The sequence below is a fragment of the Aquarana catesbeiana genome, linkage group LG09 (genome assembly GCF_042186555.1).
Source record: "Aquarana catesbeiana isolate 2022-GZ linkage group LG09, ASM4218655v1, whole genome shotgun sequence".
NCBI classification, from domain to species: domain Eukaryota; kingdom Metazoa; phylum Chordata; class Amphibia; order Anura; family Ranidae; genus Aquarana; species Aquarana catesbeiana.
This window is the reverse complement of record NC_133332.1, coordinates 67124184-67138709: the sequence shown is the minus strand read 5'-3', so window position 1 is coordinate 67138709 and position 14526 is coordinate 67124184. Positions and strand designations below refer to the sequence as shown.

At 42.6% G+C, this 14526-nt stretch overlaps 1 protein-coding gene across 2 annotated transcripts in view; it reads right to left on the bottom strand.

The window, feature by feature from the left end:
• SLC8A2 (solute carrier family 8 member A2) overlaps positions 1 to 7357 on the bottom strand; it is a 290495-nt gene extending 283138 nt beyond the window's left edge. Inside the window, exon 1 of one of the 2 annotated variants that reach the window (XM_073598698.1) lies at positions 7021 to 7357. In XM_073598698.1, the coding sequence (XP_073454799.1) occupies positions 7021 to 7046 (26 nt within the window). In that variant the 5' untranslated portion in view covers positions 7047 to 7357. The remainder of the gene's footprint in view (positions 1 to 7020) is intronic. The other variant, XM_073598697.1, reaches the window with a different exon arrangement.
• Between the last annotated feature and the right edge of the window lie 7169 nt (positions 7358 to 14526).

Here is a 14526-nt window from a genome sequence, read left to right as displayed (position 1 = left end):
CCTGCAGCTACAGGCACCATTTAGATATCTGTGTTTTCAGCCAGCAATTCCCTCAAATATAAAAGCCACCCTAGCGGCTATTCAGCCGCTGGATTGCTTTTACATTCAGGGGGAAGGGATAATCCCCCTCCCCCCTCCCGTGTGATCGGGAAGCCGGAATAACGATCTGGCACTTCCACCGGATTACTATAGAGTTGGCAGTGGACTGGATGGTCCCCGGCCATCTCTGTGGCCCTGGGAGGCCAGAATAGATGCCATTTCCAGCACTGGCAGATGTAAATACTGCCAGTTTTTTTCCCTGGAAACAGAGATCAATATTTTTTTTTTATCTCATGCTTTTCAGGGTAGAGGCGATATCTGGGGTCTCATAAAGAGGACCTGTCATGCCTTATTCCTATTACAAGGGATGTTTACTTTTCTTGTAATAGGAATAAAAGTGAGTAAAAAAAATTAAAGGGACAGTGCAAAAAAAAATAATAAAAAAATAAATAATAAAATAAAAAAAAATTTTAAGCGCCTCTGTCTCCTTGTGCTCGCACACAGAAGCGAACGCATACGTAGGTGGTGCCCACATATGTAAACAGCAATTGAACCACACATGTGAGGTATCGCCGTATCGCTGTTATAGTGAGAGCAATAATTCTAGCACAAGACCTCCTCTGTAACTCTAAACTGGTAACCTGTAAACATTTTTAAAGCATAGCCTATGGAGATTCCTAAGTATCTAAGTTTTGCCCCATTCCATGAGTGTGTGCAATTTTAAAGCATGACATGTTCAGTATCTATTTACTTGGCGTAATATCATATTTCACATTATACAAAACATTTGGGTAAATATTGTGTTTTTTTTTTTTAATTCATTGTGGGGTTTTTTTTCCCGAAAAATTGCTGAGCAAATACTGTGTGACATAACAAATTGCAATGATCGCCATTTTATTCACTAGGGTCTCTGCTAAAAATATATATAATGTTTGGAGGTCTTGAGTAATTTTCTAGAAAAAAATGATGATTTTTACATGTAGGAGAGGAATGCCAAAATTGGCCTGGTATGAAAATGGTTAAAATGAAAAATTTTGAACAAAATTCTACTAGGGTATGGCCAGCCCTACCTGACTCCCCACTCCGGTTGACTGCAATGCTCTCTATTTCTCTCCGAAGCTCCACTCTGTGGGCAGAGTCTCAGCATCATTACTTACAGGGCAGAGTGATTAACCCTGTATTGTAAGTGGTGGAGGCAGGCGGGCAATTTCAGCTGGGAGCAGCTTACAGAGGAGGCTGCAGTGAACCGGTTGCACCGATTGAGGGAGCCTGCTGGAGCAAGGAGAAGGTATGTAACACAACCCCCTAGGCTTGCATATAACCCCTGTAGTGTGTGTGTGTGTGGGGGGGGGGGGGGGGGATTGGGCACTGCAAGGGTATTTTTTGTTGTGCCTGGTGTTGGGCTTTAAGTTCCACGGTTGGAGTTCCCCATTTATTTTCTTCTCCACACTATAGAATTGATACCTAGAACCTAGTGGGATGCTGTGGCCAACACCTCCAGTATTTCTCCTCTGGCTTTCAGAGCATTTGATTCTATTAGGTCAGGCCAGCAGACTCATTACTCCACACACAGAAGTAGAATGCAAACTGAATGCCAACAAGGCGCTCTCCAAGATTTCAGCAATGTACAATAACAGGTGTCTCAATGTCATGCTCTGGGCAGAGTTTTAAGGCCTTGTTCACATGGGCATCTTAGCATAGATCTGTGAGAAGGGCCTATGGGGCACATGGGTGTTCTGTGCATTTACATGCAGGCAGTCCCATCATGTCTACTGAGCAGTGTTGCTGGCTCCAATTTGACAGCAACGTGGGTACAGGTGCAGACAGTGAGCATTCAGGGACATGCCCGGACACCGTCACGGCTGTCAGATTGGGAGCAGTGGCATCCCAATAGACATGAATGGGCCCACCTGCATGCGGACACATGGAACATCTGTGCACCCCATTCAGGCAAACACAGGTCTCTCCATGGATGTACACTTGAATACTCCTGTGTGAATGAGGCCTAAAGCAGTGAATTTGACATTCGCCAAACATTTATTGCAGGTAAATCTTGCAGGTGCCTGTATTTTATATGACAGTGCTTGATTCACTGCCAGTGAAGGTTAAGTGAAAGCCATATTTACTGCTTTATATGTTCGACAGATACAAAAATATGTGAGGGTTCCTTTATAGCAGAAATACTGGAAAACACGGGAAATAAAGCCAAATGACATTAACAATCAGCTGGAAGTCTACTCTGATTTTCTAACCTGTGCTATAACCAACACAGACATGCAATCTCCAGGGTAAACTCAGGAAATGTCTATACAAAATTGTGCCCCCCGTACAGGTAACCCGTATATTGGAGAGGGATTTGGAAACAATGAAGTAACTGATCATCCGGCACCCCTGCCTTATCACTTATTGATTACTGAAACTGCCCAACAAGCTAAAAATAGAAAATTCTGGGAGGTGGGAGGGGCTATGCCAGACGACTTTTGGCAAAACAGTCAAGATTTGCATATTTGGGAACCCCAGATTTCAGCTCTTGATTTATACTAACATTTCACTACCCATTTCCAATATAAAGAGTTACCTTAAGCCCCTTGTCTGACAATGTCCTGCTTCTGTGGTTTGGAGACCACATTACACATCAGATTACGCTCTATCTATCAATCTATCAATCTATCTATCTATCTATCTATCTATCTATCTATCTATCTATCTATCTAACTACATACCATCATCAGAAATGCTCAATACAAGAGAACAGATTTGTAACATTTACTGCAGTCACGTCAAAAAGGAAAGGAGCACTAGGCACACAAGCTGAAAATTTGGATAATTCTTACCATGACAGAGTTCCCATTTAAAATGTCTATGCTCATATATTGTAGAATAACGGATTTAGCAAAAAATGATGAATATTATCCGCGAGGCAGAGAGAGATCAAAAGACCAAAATATAAAGAAAGACACTGCTGAAAGACACACAGATGGAATGATCAGATAACAGAAAGACAGATACAGACAGACCCAGGGGAAGGAAGGAAGGAAGGAAGGAAGGAAGGAAGGAAGGAAGGAAGGAAGGAAGGAAGGAAGGAAGGAAGGAAGGAAGGAAGGAAAAAAGACACTGGAATGACATTCATATGACATCACACGCATCCGTTTCTGCACATAATATCCATGAAATAGGGGGGTGGTCAAGAGAAGGCAGCAAAGAAGGAAAAAAGGAAGCCTGAAAGTGTGGATGGAGAGAAGGAAAGGAAGGGAGGAAGGAAAATGAGAAAAAAGAAAGGATGGAAGGAAGGAAATGAGGGAAGAAGGTAGAAGAAGGAAAGGAAAAAATACACTGAAATGATATTTATATGACATCACACATATGGGTTTCAGCACAGAATGTTGATGAAATAGGACAGGAATGGTCATAGGGAATGATGGAAGGAAGTGTGGAAAAAAGGAGGAGAGAAAGAAGGAAGAGAGACTGGAAGGGAGGAGAGAAGTAAGGATAAACGGAAGGAAGGAAATAGAAGATGGAAGGAATGATAGAAGAAAGAAAGGAAGGAAAGAATGAAGCAAAAAGGAGATGAGAAAAGGAAGGAAGAAAGAGAGGAAGGAAAAAAGGTAGTGAGTGAAGGAAGAAGGAGGAAGTAAAAAGAGTGAAATGACATTTACATGACATCACACACATGGGTCCCTACACATAATGTCCCTGAACTAGGACAGATCCAGGTGGCTATGATCTGACCTTAGTTGTAGCTCACTATTATCATTCTGCTTAGCAACATTGTTTTTTTGGGATATTCTGGATTTAGCAGTATGTCACTTCCCCCCTTCTGAAAGAACAAGTGACACGTTTTTCTTAACAAGAGGAGTAGTGCTAAATCAGCAAACTTGAATTTTTGTAAGAAACAGAGAACTAGATTTACACCATCACTTCTCCTGGGGCTGTACCTCAGTGGTATGTAGTTGCACTTGTATATGTAATATCATATGTGTGTTTTCAGTTCTAATCCACAGTATTATCTATCTATCTATCTATCTATCTATCTATCTATCTATCTATCTATCTATCTATCTATCTATCTATCTATCTATCTATCTATCTATCTATCTATCATATCTAATCTTTCTATCTATCGTATCTAATGTATCTATCTATCTATCTATCTATGTATCAAATCGACTCTATCTATCTATCTATCTATCTATCTATCTATCTATCTATCTATCTATCTATCTATCTATCTATCTATCGTATCTATGTATCAAATCTACTCTATCTATCTATCTATCTATCTATCATATCTATCTATCTATCTATAAATCTACTCTATCTATCTATCTATCTATCTATCTATCTATCTATCTATCTATAAATCTACTCTCTATCTATCTATCTATCTATCTATCTATCTATCTATCTATCTATCTATCTATCTATCTACTCTATCTATCTACTCTATCTATCTACTCTATCTATCTATCTATCTATCTATCTATCTATCTATCTATCTATCTATCTATCTATCTATCTATCTATCTATCTATCTACTCTATCTATCTATCTACTCTATCTATCGTATCTATGTATCAAATCTACTCTATCTATCTATCATATCTATCTATCTATCTATCTATCTATCTATCTATCTATCTATCTATCTATCTATCTATCTATCTATCTATCTATCTATCTATCTATCTATCTATCTATAAATCTACTCTATCTATCTCTCTATCATATGTAGGTATGTACTGTATCTATCTATCTACACCTCTCATTGAAAAATATTAGATGTTTTCTAATGAATTAGTGCTGATTTCACCTCCCTTTACCAGACCATTTTACTATCCCAATCTTAATATATTACGCTCTAATAAAATCTTTTTTAGGCACAAGGCCTCCAGGCAGCTAACGAGGTCAGATCTCACAGCTGACCCAATGGTATTTCCCAGGACACATACTGTTTACATTATTATTCATTATGCATCCTGCATGTGGATTATGCTGAACACATTGCAAAGAAGTAAATCAGGAGGAGTAATTATATACATATAATGGGAGCCACTGACCAATTCTGCCAGCTGTGAAATCCTCTGTTTTAATGCTGCGGCTTTACACTTGGACCTTTCATCAAACTCATTCCATCAGATAGATAAGATGGTTGTAAAGCAGCTAAGCAGACAAATCCTTCTCAGCATTCCTTAATATACCCTGTTACTGTTCTATTAACCACCTCTGCTGGATGTTGTGTCCATGCATCCATCAAATCTACTGATCCTTGTGCAATTAACAATGGGGGCGTAACCTCCAGCCTCTCTCAACGAATCAGATTTTACCATTTATCAATAAATGATGATTGCTGGTCGGTTGCTACGGACTACTGCACCCTGCTTGTTCCCCCGGACTGCTATTAACCAATTCGATTTCACTTTTCCCAAGCATTAAACAATCAGAACAATGGACTATAATTCCAGTTGCTATGGGTTACTGCATTTTGTTTGATTCCGTATTAAATTAGCCCATTTGGCTAACAGACAGAAAGCTCATTAGCCCCCTACTAGACGGCCAAGCTGATTAATAGCCCGGAGCTGTACTAAAGGGGGAAATATGGAGCCTTAATTAACTGCTTCAGTGAAAACCATATTTCTTTGCCACGTGCTCCACGCTCAGTTCTGGAAGCTGGGGCAGCCACTTGTGGACTGGTTATTGGAAATGAATTAAGGAAGGAAGCACAGGAGACAGAATTGGAGGTGGGGGGCTCCCAGAAATGAAGAATTGGGGAATCCAGTACTGGAAGCCGGGGCAGATGCTTGTAGACTGGTTATTGGATATTAATTAAGGAAGGAAGCACAGGGGACAGTATTGGAGGTAGAGGTTCACAGAAATGGAGGATTGGGAAATCCAGTACTGGGAGCCGGGGCAGCTGCTTGTAGACTGGTTATTGGATATTAATTAAGGAAGGAAGCACAGGAGACAGAATTGGAGGTAGGGGCTCCCGGAAATAGAGAATTGGGGAATCCAGTTCTGGAAGCTCGGTCAGCCGCTTGTAGAATGGTTATTGGAAATGAATTAAGGAAGGAAGCACAGGAGAGAGAATTGGAGGTAGGGGTTCCCAGAAATTGAGAATTGGGGAATCCAGTACTGGAATCCGGGGGGCAGCTGCTTGTACACTGGTTATTGGATATTAATTAAAGAAGGGGAGCACGGGAGACAGAATTGGAGGTAGGGGATCCCGGAAATGGAGAACTGGGGTATCCAGTTCTGGAAGCCCAGGCAGCCGGTTAAAGAATGGTTATTGGAAATTAATTAAGGAAGGAAGCACAAGAGACAGAATTGGAGGTAGGGGCTTCTAGCAATGGAGGATTAGGGATTCCAGCTCAGAATGGGGATTCCATCACCGAGCAGGCTGCAAGGACAGGACCAAACCTGGAACAGGGCAGTGTCCACATAAGACATCAGTCCATTGGGACACTAGCCCTCGGAGACCATGGATCTCACAGATGGGAGGAGGGAGGGTCAGGAGGATGGAGAGGAAGAAATCAGAAGGCAGAAGAAGATGATAGATGATATAAAGGAACAGGTAACGTGCTGTAATGACGGGGGAAGTGGTACTGATAGTAAAAGGGAATATATGGTTGACACATGGGCAGCTTGGTGCATGGTGGAGGGATAAAGAGGGGCAGAACGCAGCATGGGATCACCAGGGATAATATGGTGTTTATGTGAGAGAGGAAGACAGATTGACAGAGGTGCAATTATACAAATTAAGACTAGGGAGGGGGATAAAGCGGAGCACAGAGTGATACAGGGCAGCAGATGTGAGAGCGGGGAAGAGCGAGGTAAAGGCAGAGACAGCAGCTATTGTGAATGAAGAAGCAGAGAGAGCATTGCCAGGCACAGCCACACACAGACAACATGAGACATGGAAATAAAGGAAGAAAGAGGACTGATACTATTCAAGAGGACACAAGAAGCTGACATATATCTGCTTACCTGCTCTCTGGTCTCTCTCCCCACATCACACGCTCCAATGCATGTCTGTCCTTGCCTCGCTCAGTGAGGGGGTCCCTTGCTGCTCAGTGAAAGGGGGGGTTGCAGGAGTATCAGTGTCTGCGGAAAAGCCTCAGCTCCCACCCCCCTTGCTCTTTCTCTTTCCTCTCCTCCACAGCTGTTGCGCCTCCAGCTTCTCTCCACCTCCACTCCCTCTCCCTTGCCTGTCTGGATCCGCATATTGCGTCCACCTCCCTGTGTCTCCACCCTCTGGTCCCTTCCACACATCACCCACCTCCTCTTGTCAGCTCTCTCTCTCTCCACTCCTCTCTCTCCAGCTTCTCTTCTTCCCCCAGCTTCAGCACCTGGACAGCGCCAAGCAGAATTCTCCATCCCTGCCCACTCAGCATCACACCTGAGTATTTCACAAGGGGGGGCAGGGGAGCACATGGCACCTGCCTGGCCTGAGCAAAAGTAAGGGCTCCCGGGAGAAGGGACAGCCAATAACCAATGGGTGCGGCTAGAAAGAAGAATTGAGAGAGTTACTATTATATTGACTTTACAGTGCTTTGAAAAAGTATTCACACCCCTTGAAATTTTCCACATTTTGTCATGTTACAACCAAAAACGTAAATGTATCTAAGGCCCCTTTCACACTACCGCGACTTCAAAGTCACATGATGTTGCCGCGATTTTGCGGACATGATTTTGTTGCGATTTCAGGGATTGCCTGTGTAAATTTGGTGTCTATGGACCTCAACTCGCATCAAAGTCGGGCCAAAGTAGTGCAGGGACTACTTTGAAGTCGGTGCGAGTTGAAGTCATACAGATATGAATGGTACTCATTGGAAATCATGGGGTACGACTTGTCATGTGACTTTGCAGTCCTAAGTCGCAGGACAAGTAGCACAAGTGTGAAAGAGACCTTACTGGGATTTTATGTGAGATAGACCAACACAAAGTGGCACATAATTGAGAAGTGGAAGGAACAGTGGTGTAGTGGATAGCACTCTCCCCTAGCAGTAAGAAGGGTCACTGGTTTGAATCCCAACCACAACACTACCTGCCTGGAGTTTGCATGTTCTCCCTGTGCCTGCGTGGGTTTCCTCCGGGTACTCCGGTTTCCTCCCATACTCCAAAGACATGCTAGTAGGTTAATTGGATCCGGTCTAAATTGGCCCTAGTATGTATGAATGTGAGTTAGGGACTTTAGATTGTAAGCTCCTTGAGGGTAGGGACTGATGTGAATGTACAATGTATATGTAAAGCGCTGCGTAAATTGACGGCGCTATATAAGTACCTGAAATAAATAAAATGATAAATGGTTTTAATTTTTTTTTTACAAATAAATATCTGAATAGTATGGCGTGCATTTGTATTCAGTCCCCTTTACTCTGATACCCCTAACTAACATCTAGTGGAACTAAAAGAAGTCACCTAATTAGTAAATAGAGTCTATAAGCTAATAAATATAAATGGTGCAGCGCAAGGAATATTCATATATTAAAAAAACATATAAATCTTATAAAATATATAAGAGAAAGTTCAAATAAATTTCTATAAAAAGTTCATAAAAAAGATCCCGGATGGTGCAAAGTGGTGTCTCTGGATTGAACGTGCAGGTGTCATATAATGTGCAGCACCTCCACCATACACACAGATGACAGCTCACCTTAGGACCATGAACCCCTGAACCAACAGGAAGAATTCCCATGAAGGGATCTAATAGTCCCCTAATGGTCTGAGTGGATCCGAGACAGCCAATTCCTCCGTGGGATCATGGATATCGATATAAAAGTAAATAGAAAGAATATATAGCTCTTTGTTATATTTGTTCAATAAATGTAAAACCACTTACAATTCTGGCACTTGTCACAAGTGCACAAACGCTCTATGTATACACATATAATCCAGTAAGGTGGCCGCGGGTGACATCATGTGTGGCTCCTTCCCTTGAAATGGGGGAAGTTAACCTCTTTAGCTGGCTCAGTTTAAGGGTTCAGATATAAGGAGTAATACTTACCTTGTTCCTCACTCCACCAGGGTCCCTCTAGCGGTGCGACTGGTCCTCCCTAAGTCACTCCCAGCCTCAGGTGGATGCCTGCCTCCTTCACATACATTGCAGGGTAACTAGCCCTGCATTGTATGACATGATGCCATAGTACATTCCACAGCCAGAGGGAGAAGAGGGCAACACCAGAGCTGGCCGGAGTGGGGGTAAGGTACAGTGGGGAAAATAATTATTTGATCCCCTGCAGATTTTGTAAGTTTGCCCACTTACAAAGATCCCCAAGCAAAACATGACTTAGTACTTGGTGGAGAAACCCTTGTTGACAAGCATAGAGGTAAGACATTTCTTGTAGTTCTTACCAGGTTTGCACACATCTCAGGGGAGAATTTGGTCCACTCTTCTTTACAGATCTTCTCTAAATCTTTAAGGTTTCTTTCCAATCGCATGGCAACTCGATGTTTCAACTTCCTCCATACATTTTCTATAGGATTAAAGTCTAGAGACTGGCAGGGCCACTAAATGACCTTAATGTGCCTCTTCTTGAGCCACTCCTTTGTTGCCTTGGCGGTATGTTTTGGGTCATTGTCATACTGAAAGACCCATCCACAACCCATCTTCAGTGTTCTGGCTGAAGGGTCCCATCCAAGATTTTACAGTATATGTCTCCATCCATTGGCCCCTCATTACGGTAAAGTCAGTTTGTACCTTTAGCAGAGGAACAGCCCCAAAGCATAATGTTTCCACCTCCATGCTTGACTGTAGAGATGATGTTCTTAGAGTCATAGCCAGCATTTTTCTTCCTCTAAACACGATGAGCCCCCCTACCCAAGAAGACACATGTACAGTCATGCCAATGAACATCTAAATGATTCGGAGAAGGATTGGGAGAAGGTGCTGTGGTCAGATGAGACCAAATTGAGCTCTTTGGCATTAACTCAACTCGCCGTGTTTGGAGGAAGAAAAATGCCGACTATGACTCTAAGAACACCATCCCCACAGTCAAGCATGGAGGTGAAAACATTATGCTTTGGGGCTGTTTCTCTGCTAAAGGTACAGGCCGATTTCGCCACATTGTGGGGCCAATGGATGGGGCCATGTATTGTATGATCTTGGATGGGAACCTTCTTCCCTTAGCCAGAACACTGAAGATGGGTCATGGATGGGTCTTCCAGCATGACAATGATCCAAAACATACCACCAAGGCAACAAAAGAGTGGCTCAAGAAGTAGCACATAAAGGTCAGGGAGTGGCCTAGTCAGTCTCCAGACCTTAATCCTATAGAAGATTTATGGAGGGAGCTGAAACTTCGAGTTGCCAAGAGACAGCCAAGAAACCTTAAGGATTTAGAGAATATCTGTAAAGAAGAGTGTGCCAAAATCCCTCCTGAGATGTGTGCAAACCTGGACACCAACTTCAAGAAACATCTTACCTCTGTGCTTGCCAACAAAGGTTTCTCCACCAAGTACTAAGTCATGTTTTGCTTTGGGATCAAATACTTATTTTACTCACTGAACTGCAACTTCATTTATAGCATTTGTTTTATGTGTTTTTTTCTGGATTTTTGGTTGATATTCTGTCTTTATCATTTAAAATACACCTATGATAGAAAATTATAGACCCTTCTTTGTAAGTGGGCAAACCTACAAAATCTGCAGGGGATCAAATAATTATTTTCCCTACTGTAAGTAATAAAGCTTCTTCATCTCCCCCTAGACAAACATTTAACAGTGGTAAAGTGGTTAGCTCTTCCGCCTGGCAGCATTAGGGCCGCTTTGAACCCCAGTGGGAGAAGGACACCCTTACGTTTAATGGAAAAAAAACATGCATAAATTGAAAGAGCACCAGACCAAAAGATAAAAGAGTCTAATTTCATTTAATGTTATTGTGCTAAAAGAAAGCAATTTCGGGGGCCAAAGGAACTGCCCCTTTGTCAAGGCAATCAAGATATCCTGATTGCTCATGCAGATACTATTGGCGAGTAATTCTTCTAATCCAGCAATCGGCTTCCCTGCACAGATTCACACAGGAAAGCCTTAATTTGAGTCACTTCAAGGTTCTCATTTATAACTGAAGTCCTGATGAATGGGGAGTTCCTTTGACCCCCGAAATGGGTTGACTGTTTTTTAGCACAATACCAATAAATTAATTTGGACTCTTTTATCTTTTGGTCTGGCGCTCTTGTATGCTTGTATGCATGTTTTTTTTTCTAGTAACCTGCTGGGGTACCCACTGGAGGGTAGTCATGTCTATCGTGAGCAGCCTAAACGGAGTCAGTGGGCTTTTTTTAAATGTTTTTGCCCTCTCTCACTATTTTTTTATAAATGTATATGAAATTCCCAGTGCCTTTTGGATGCCTTTGTATTAATTTATTCCCCCTTACTTTGATAGTCAGTGGAGAAAAGCCTCATTACATTCATGGTCACTGAAAAATTGTCTTCTTACACTACTGGTCAGTGAAAAAGAAGCCACTTGTAGTGGTGGCCAGTAGCAATCCCTTACATAATTAGTCAGTGTAGCCCCCTCCTTACATTGTTGGTCAGTATGTAGTGCCCCCTTACATTGGTGGTCACTGTTATATTAGTGGTCAGTGAGGAAATGTCCTTAGATTGGTAGTCAGAGGGACAAGGACACCCATTCATGGTCAGTGAAGGTTAGTGAAATGCCCATTTACACTGGTGGTCAGTGTAGTGACCCCTTAAATAATTGGTTGGTGTAGTTCCCCCTTAGGTTGCCAGTCATTGTGATGCCCCTTTACACTGGTGGCCACTGTTACATTGGTGGTCAATGAAGATGCCCCTTAGATTGGTGGTCAGTGGGATAAGGACACCCTTTTATTGATGGTCAGTCGAGAAAGGCCGCATTACAGTGGTGGTCAACAGGAAAAATTATCTTTGCATTATTGGTAAGTGGGAAACATTTCATTTTTGCTGATGGCCAATTGGAATATTGCCCTACTTACAAATAGCCAAAATGATCATTGGTGTCATTGGTAATGTATCAGCTTAAGGAACCCCTAGCAACCTCAGGAGGAAACTGGAGGTTTCATAGAACCCTGGATGAGAAGGAGTAATAAAAGAACATAAGGTAAATCTAAACCTAATTACCAACGGCTCATACAAGCTTCAACATGTTAAGGTAAATATTTTTGGTGATTTTCAAATTTTTTCAATCTGCAGCTTGCATTAAAATAATACTTAGTGATCCTACCATGAAGGTACATGTTTAGACACTGTCTGTTATGGAGTCACTGTCCCACAATTGTGCTTCTGCATTGTCACCCAGTCATATGTGCTCCTAGCTGAGGGTACAAGCAGTTGTGCCAACACACACTGCTCAGCCATGGTCCAAGAAGCTATTCAAGAGTCGTGCAGACATGGGAGGACTTTTCTGACTTTTCGACCGGACTGGTCCGACGGGACGAATCCGACCGTGTGTGGGCTTCATCGGACCTGCAGCGGACTTTTTCGGGCGAAAATCAGACAAACTTTAGATTTGAAACATGTTTCAAATATTTCCGACGGACTCAAGTCCGGTCAAAAAATCCGCTCGTCTGTATGCTAGTCCGACGGACAAAAACCGACGCTAGGGCAGCTATTGGCTACTGGATATCAACTTCCTTATTTTAGTCCGGTGTACGTCATCACATACAAATCCATCAGACTTTGGTGTGATCGTGTGTAGGCAAGTCCGTTCGTTCGAAAGTCCGTCGGAAGTCCATCAAAAGTCAGTCGAAAGTCCATCGGAAAGACCGTCGGACCTTTGATGCCGAAAAGTCCGCCCGTGTGTACACAGCATTAGAAGTGATAGGCAGGCTCAAATTGATTAGCGGGGTAATTTAAATGGAAACAATGGTCTTTTTTTTTTTTTTAAATATCTGTCAATATGATCAGTTAGATATAAATATTCTTATCCATGTACAGTACATTTATGTTTTAAAAACCTTATGTATAATTCTAATTGTATAGTTACGTATGTGCCTGGGGGCAACCCTGTTTAATAATTTCTTTGTAAGCTTTGCTTCATGCTTAGGGTTTCCGCAGAAAGACTGAAGAGAGTAAAATCAATCTGAAGAGAATGATTGAGAGCGCATTCACACCATAAGGCACTTTTTTTTTGCATTCCCTTGCAGTGCATTTGGTGCAGCTCATTCATTTCAATGGGCTGCCCTACATGCATGAAACATGCACAAATAGCAATTTTTAGGATCGCTGTGCACCAAAGCAAATGGTACTACAGTACTGTGGTACTATGCATTTTGACAGCCGCAAACATACAAATTTGCTAGATGCATGGGGGTGGCATTAGGAATTAATGGCACCCACATGGTTTGCAGCAGGCAGCGCCTGGTGTGAACAAGCTCTGAAAGCAGAAGACACTTCATGTGGTTGGCTGATTTTATGACAGCTGTCTTTCAGAATTCCTGAAATACAGCTAACCACAAGAGGGAGCATCTACAAATTTGTATAAACATTATATTACCAACAGTATTGGGACGCCTGCCTTTACACGCACATGAACTTTAATGGCATCCCAGTCTTAGTCCGTAGGGTTCAATATTGATTTGACCCAACCTTTGCAGCTTCAACTCTTCTGGGAAGACTGTCCACAAGGTTTAGGTGTGTGTATATGGGAATGTTTGACCATTCTTCCAGAAGCGCATTTGTGAGGTCAGGCACTGATGTTGGGCGAGAAGGCCTGGCTCGCAGTCTCCGCTCGAATTCATCCCAAAAAGTGTTCTATCGGGTTGAGGTCAGGACTCTGTGCAAGCCAGTCAAGTTCCTCCAACCCAAACTCACTCATCCATATCTTTATGGACCTTGCTTTGTGCACCGATCCATATCATTTGGTGGAGGGGGGATTATGGTGTGGGGTTGTTTTTCAGGGGTTGGGCTTGGCCCTTTAGTTCCAGTAAAGGGAGCTCTTAAGGCGTCAGCATACCAAGACATTTTGGACAATTTCATGTTCCCAACTTTGTGGGAACAGTTTGGGGATGGTCCCTTCCTGTTCCAACATGACTGCACACCAGTGCACAAAGCAAGGTCCATAAAGACATAGATGAGCGAGTTTGGGGTGGAGGAAATTGACTGGCCTGCACAGAGTCCTGACCTCAACCAATTTTCTTCAACCATGGGATGGCTGAATTCAGTGATCGCTGCTGGCGTCTACTGAACTGTACTGAAGTCTATGGATAGATCGACTTCAGTGCAACCAGCCTTCCCATAGATGGATTGAAAATTGGCTGGTTCCTGCTGGAGGGATTCCCCCGTCAATACTGACTGTGTTGATGGGGAATCAAGCAATTTTCTTTCTTTTAGCGGTTCAGCAGGAACTGGCTGAGACTCTAATCATTACTGGGCAAGCTGAATGTATCTAAGTTAATCGATCAACTTGGGTACAACCAGCCTGCCAGATTTTTCACACGATTATTGCTAGTGGCTGTTATAGCCGCTAGCAATAATTACTGTGTTCTCCCGTCCCCCTTCCGGGAGAGCACAATG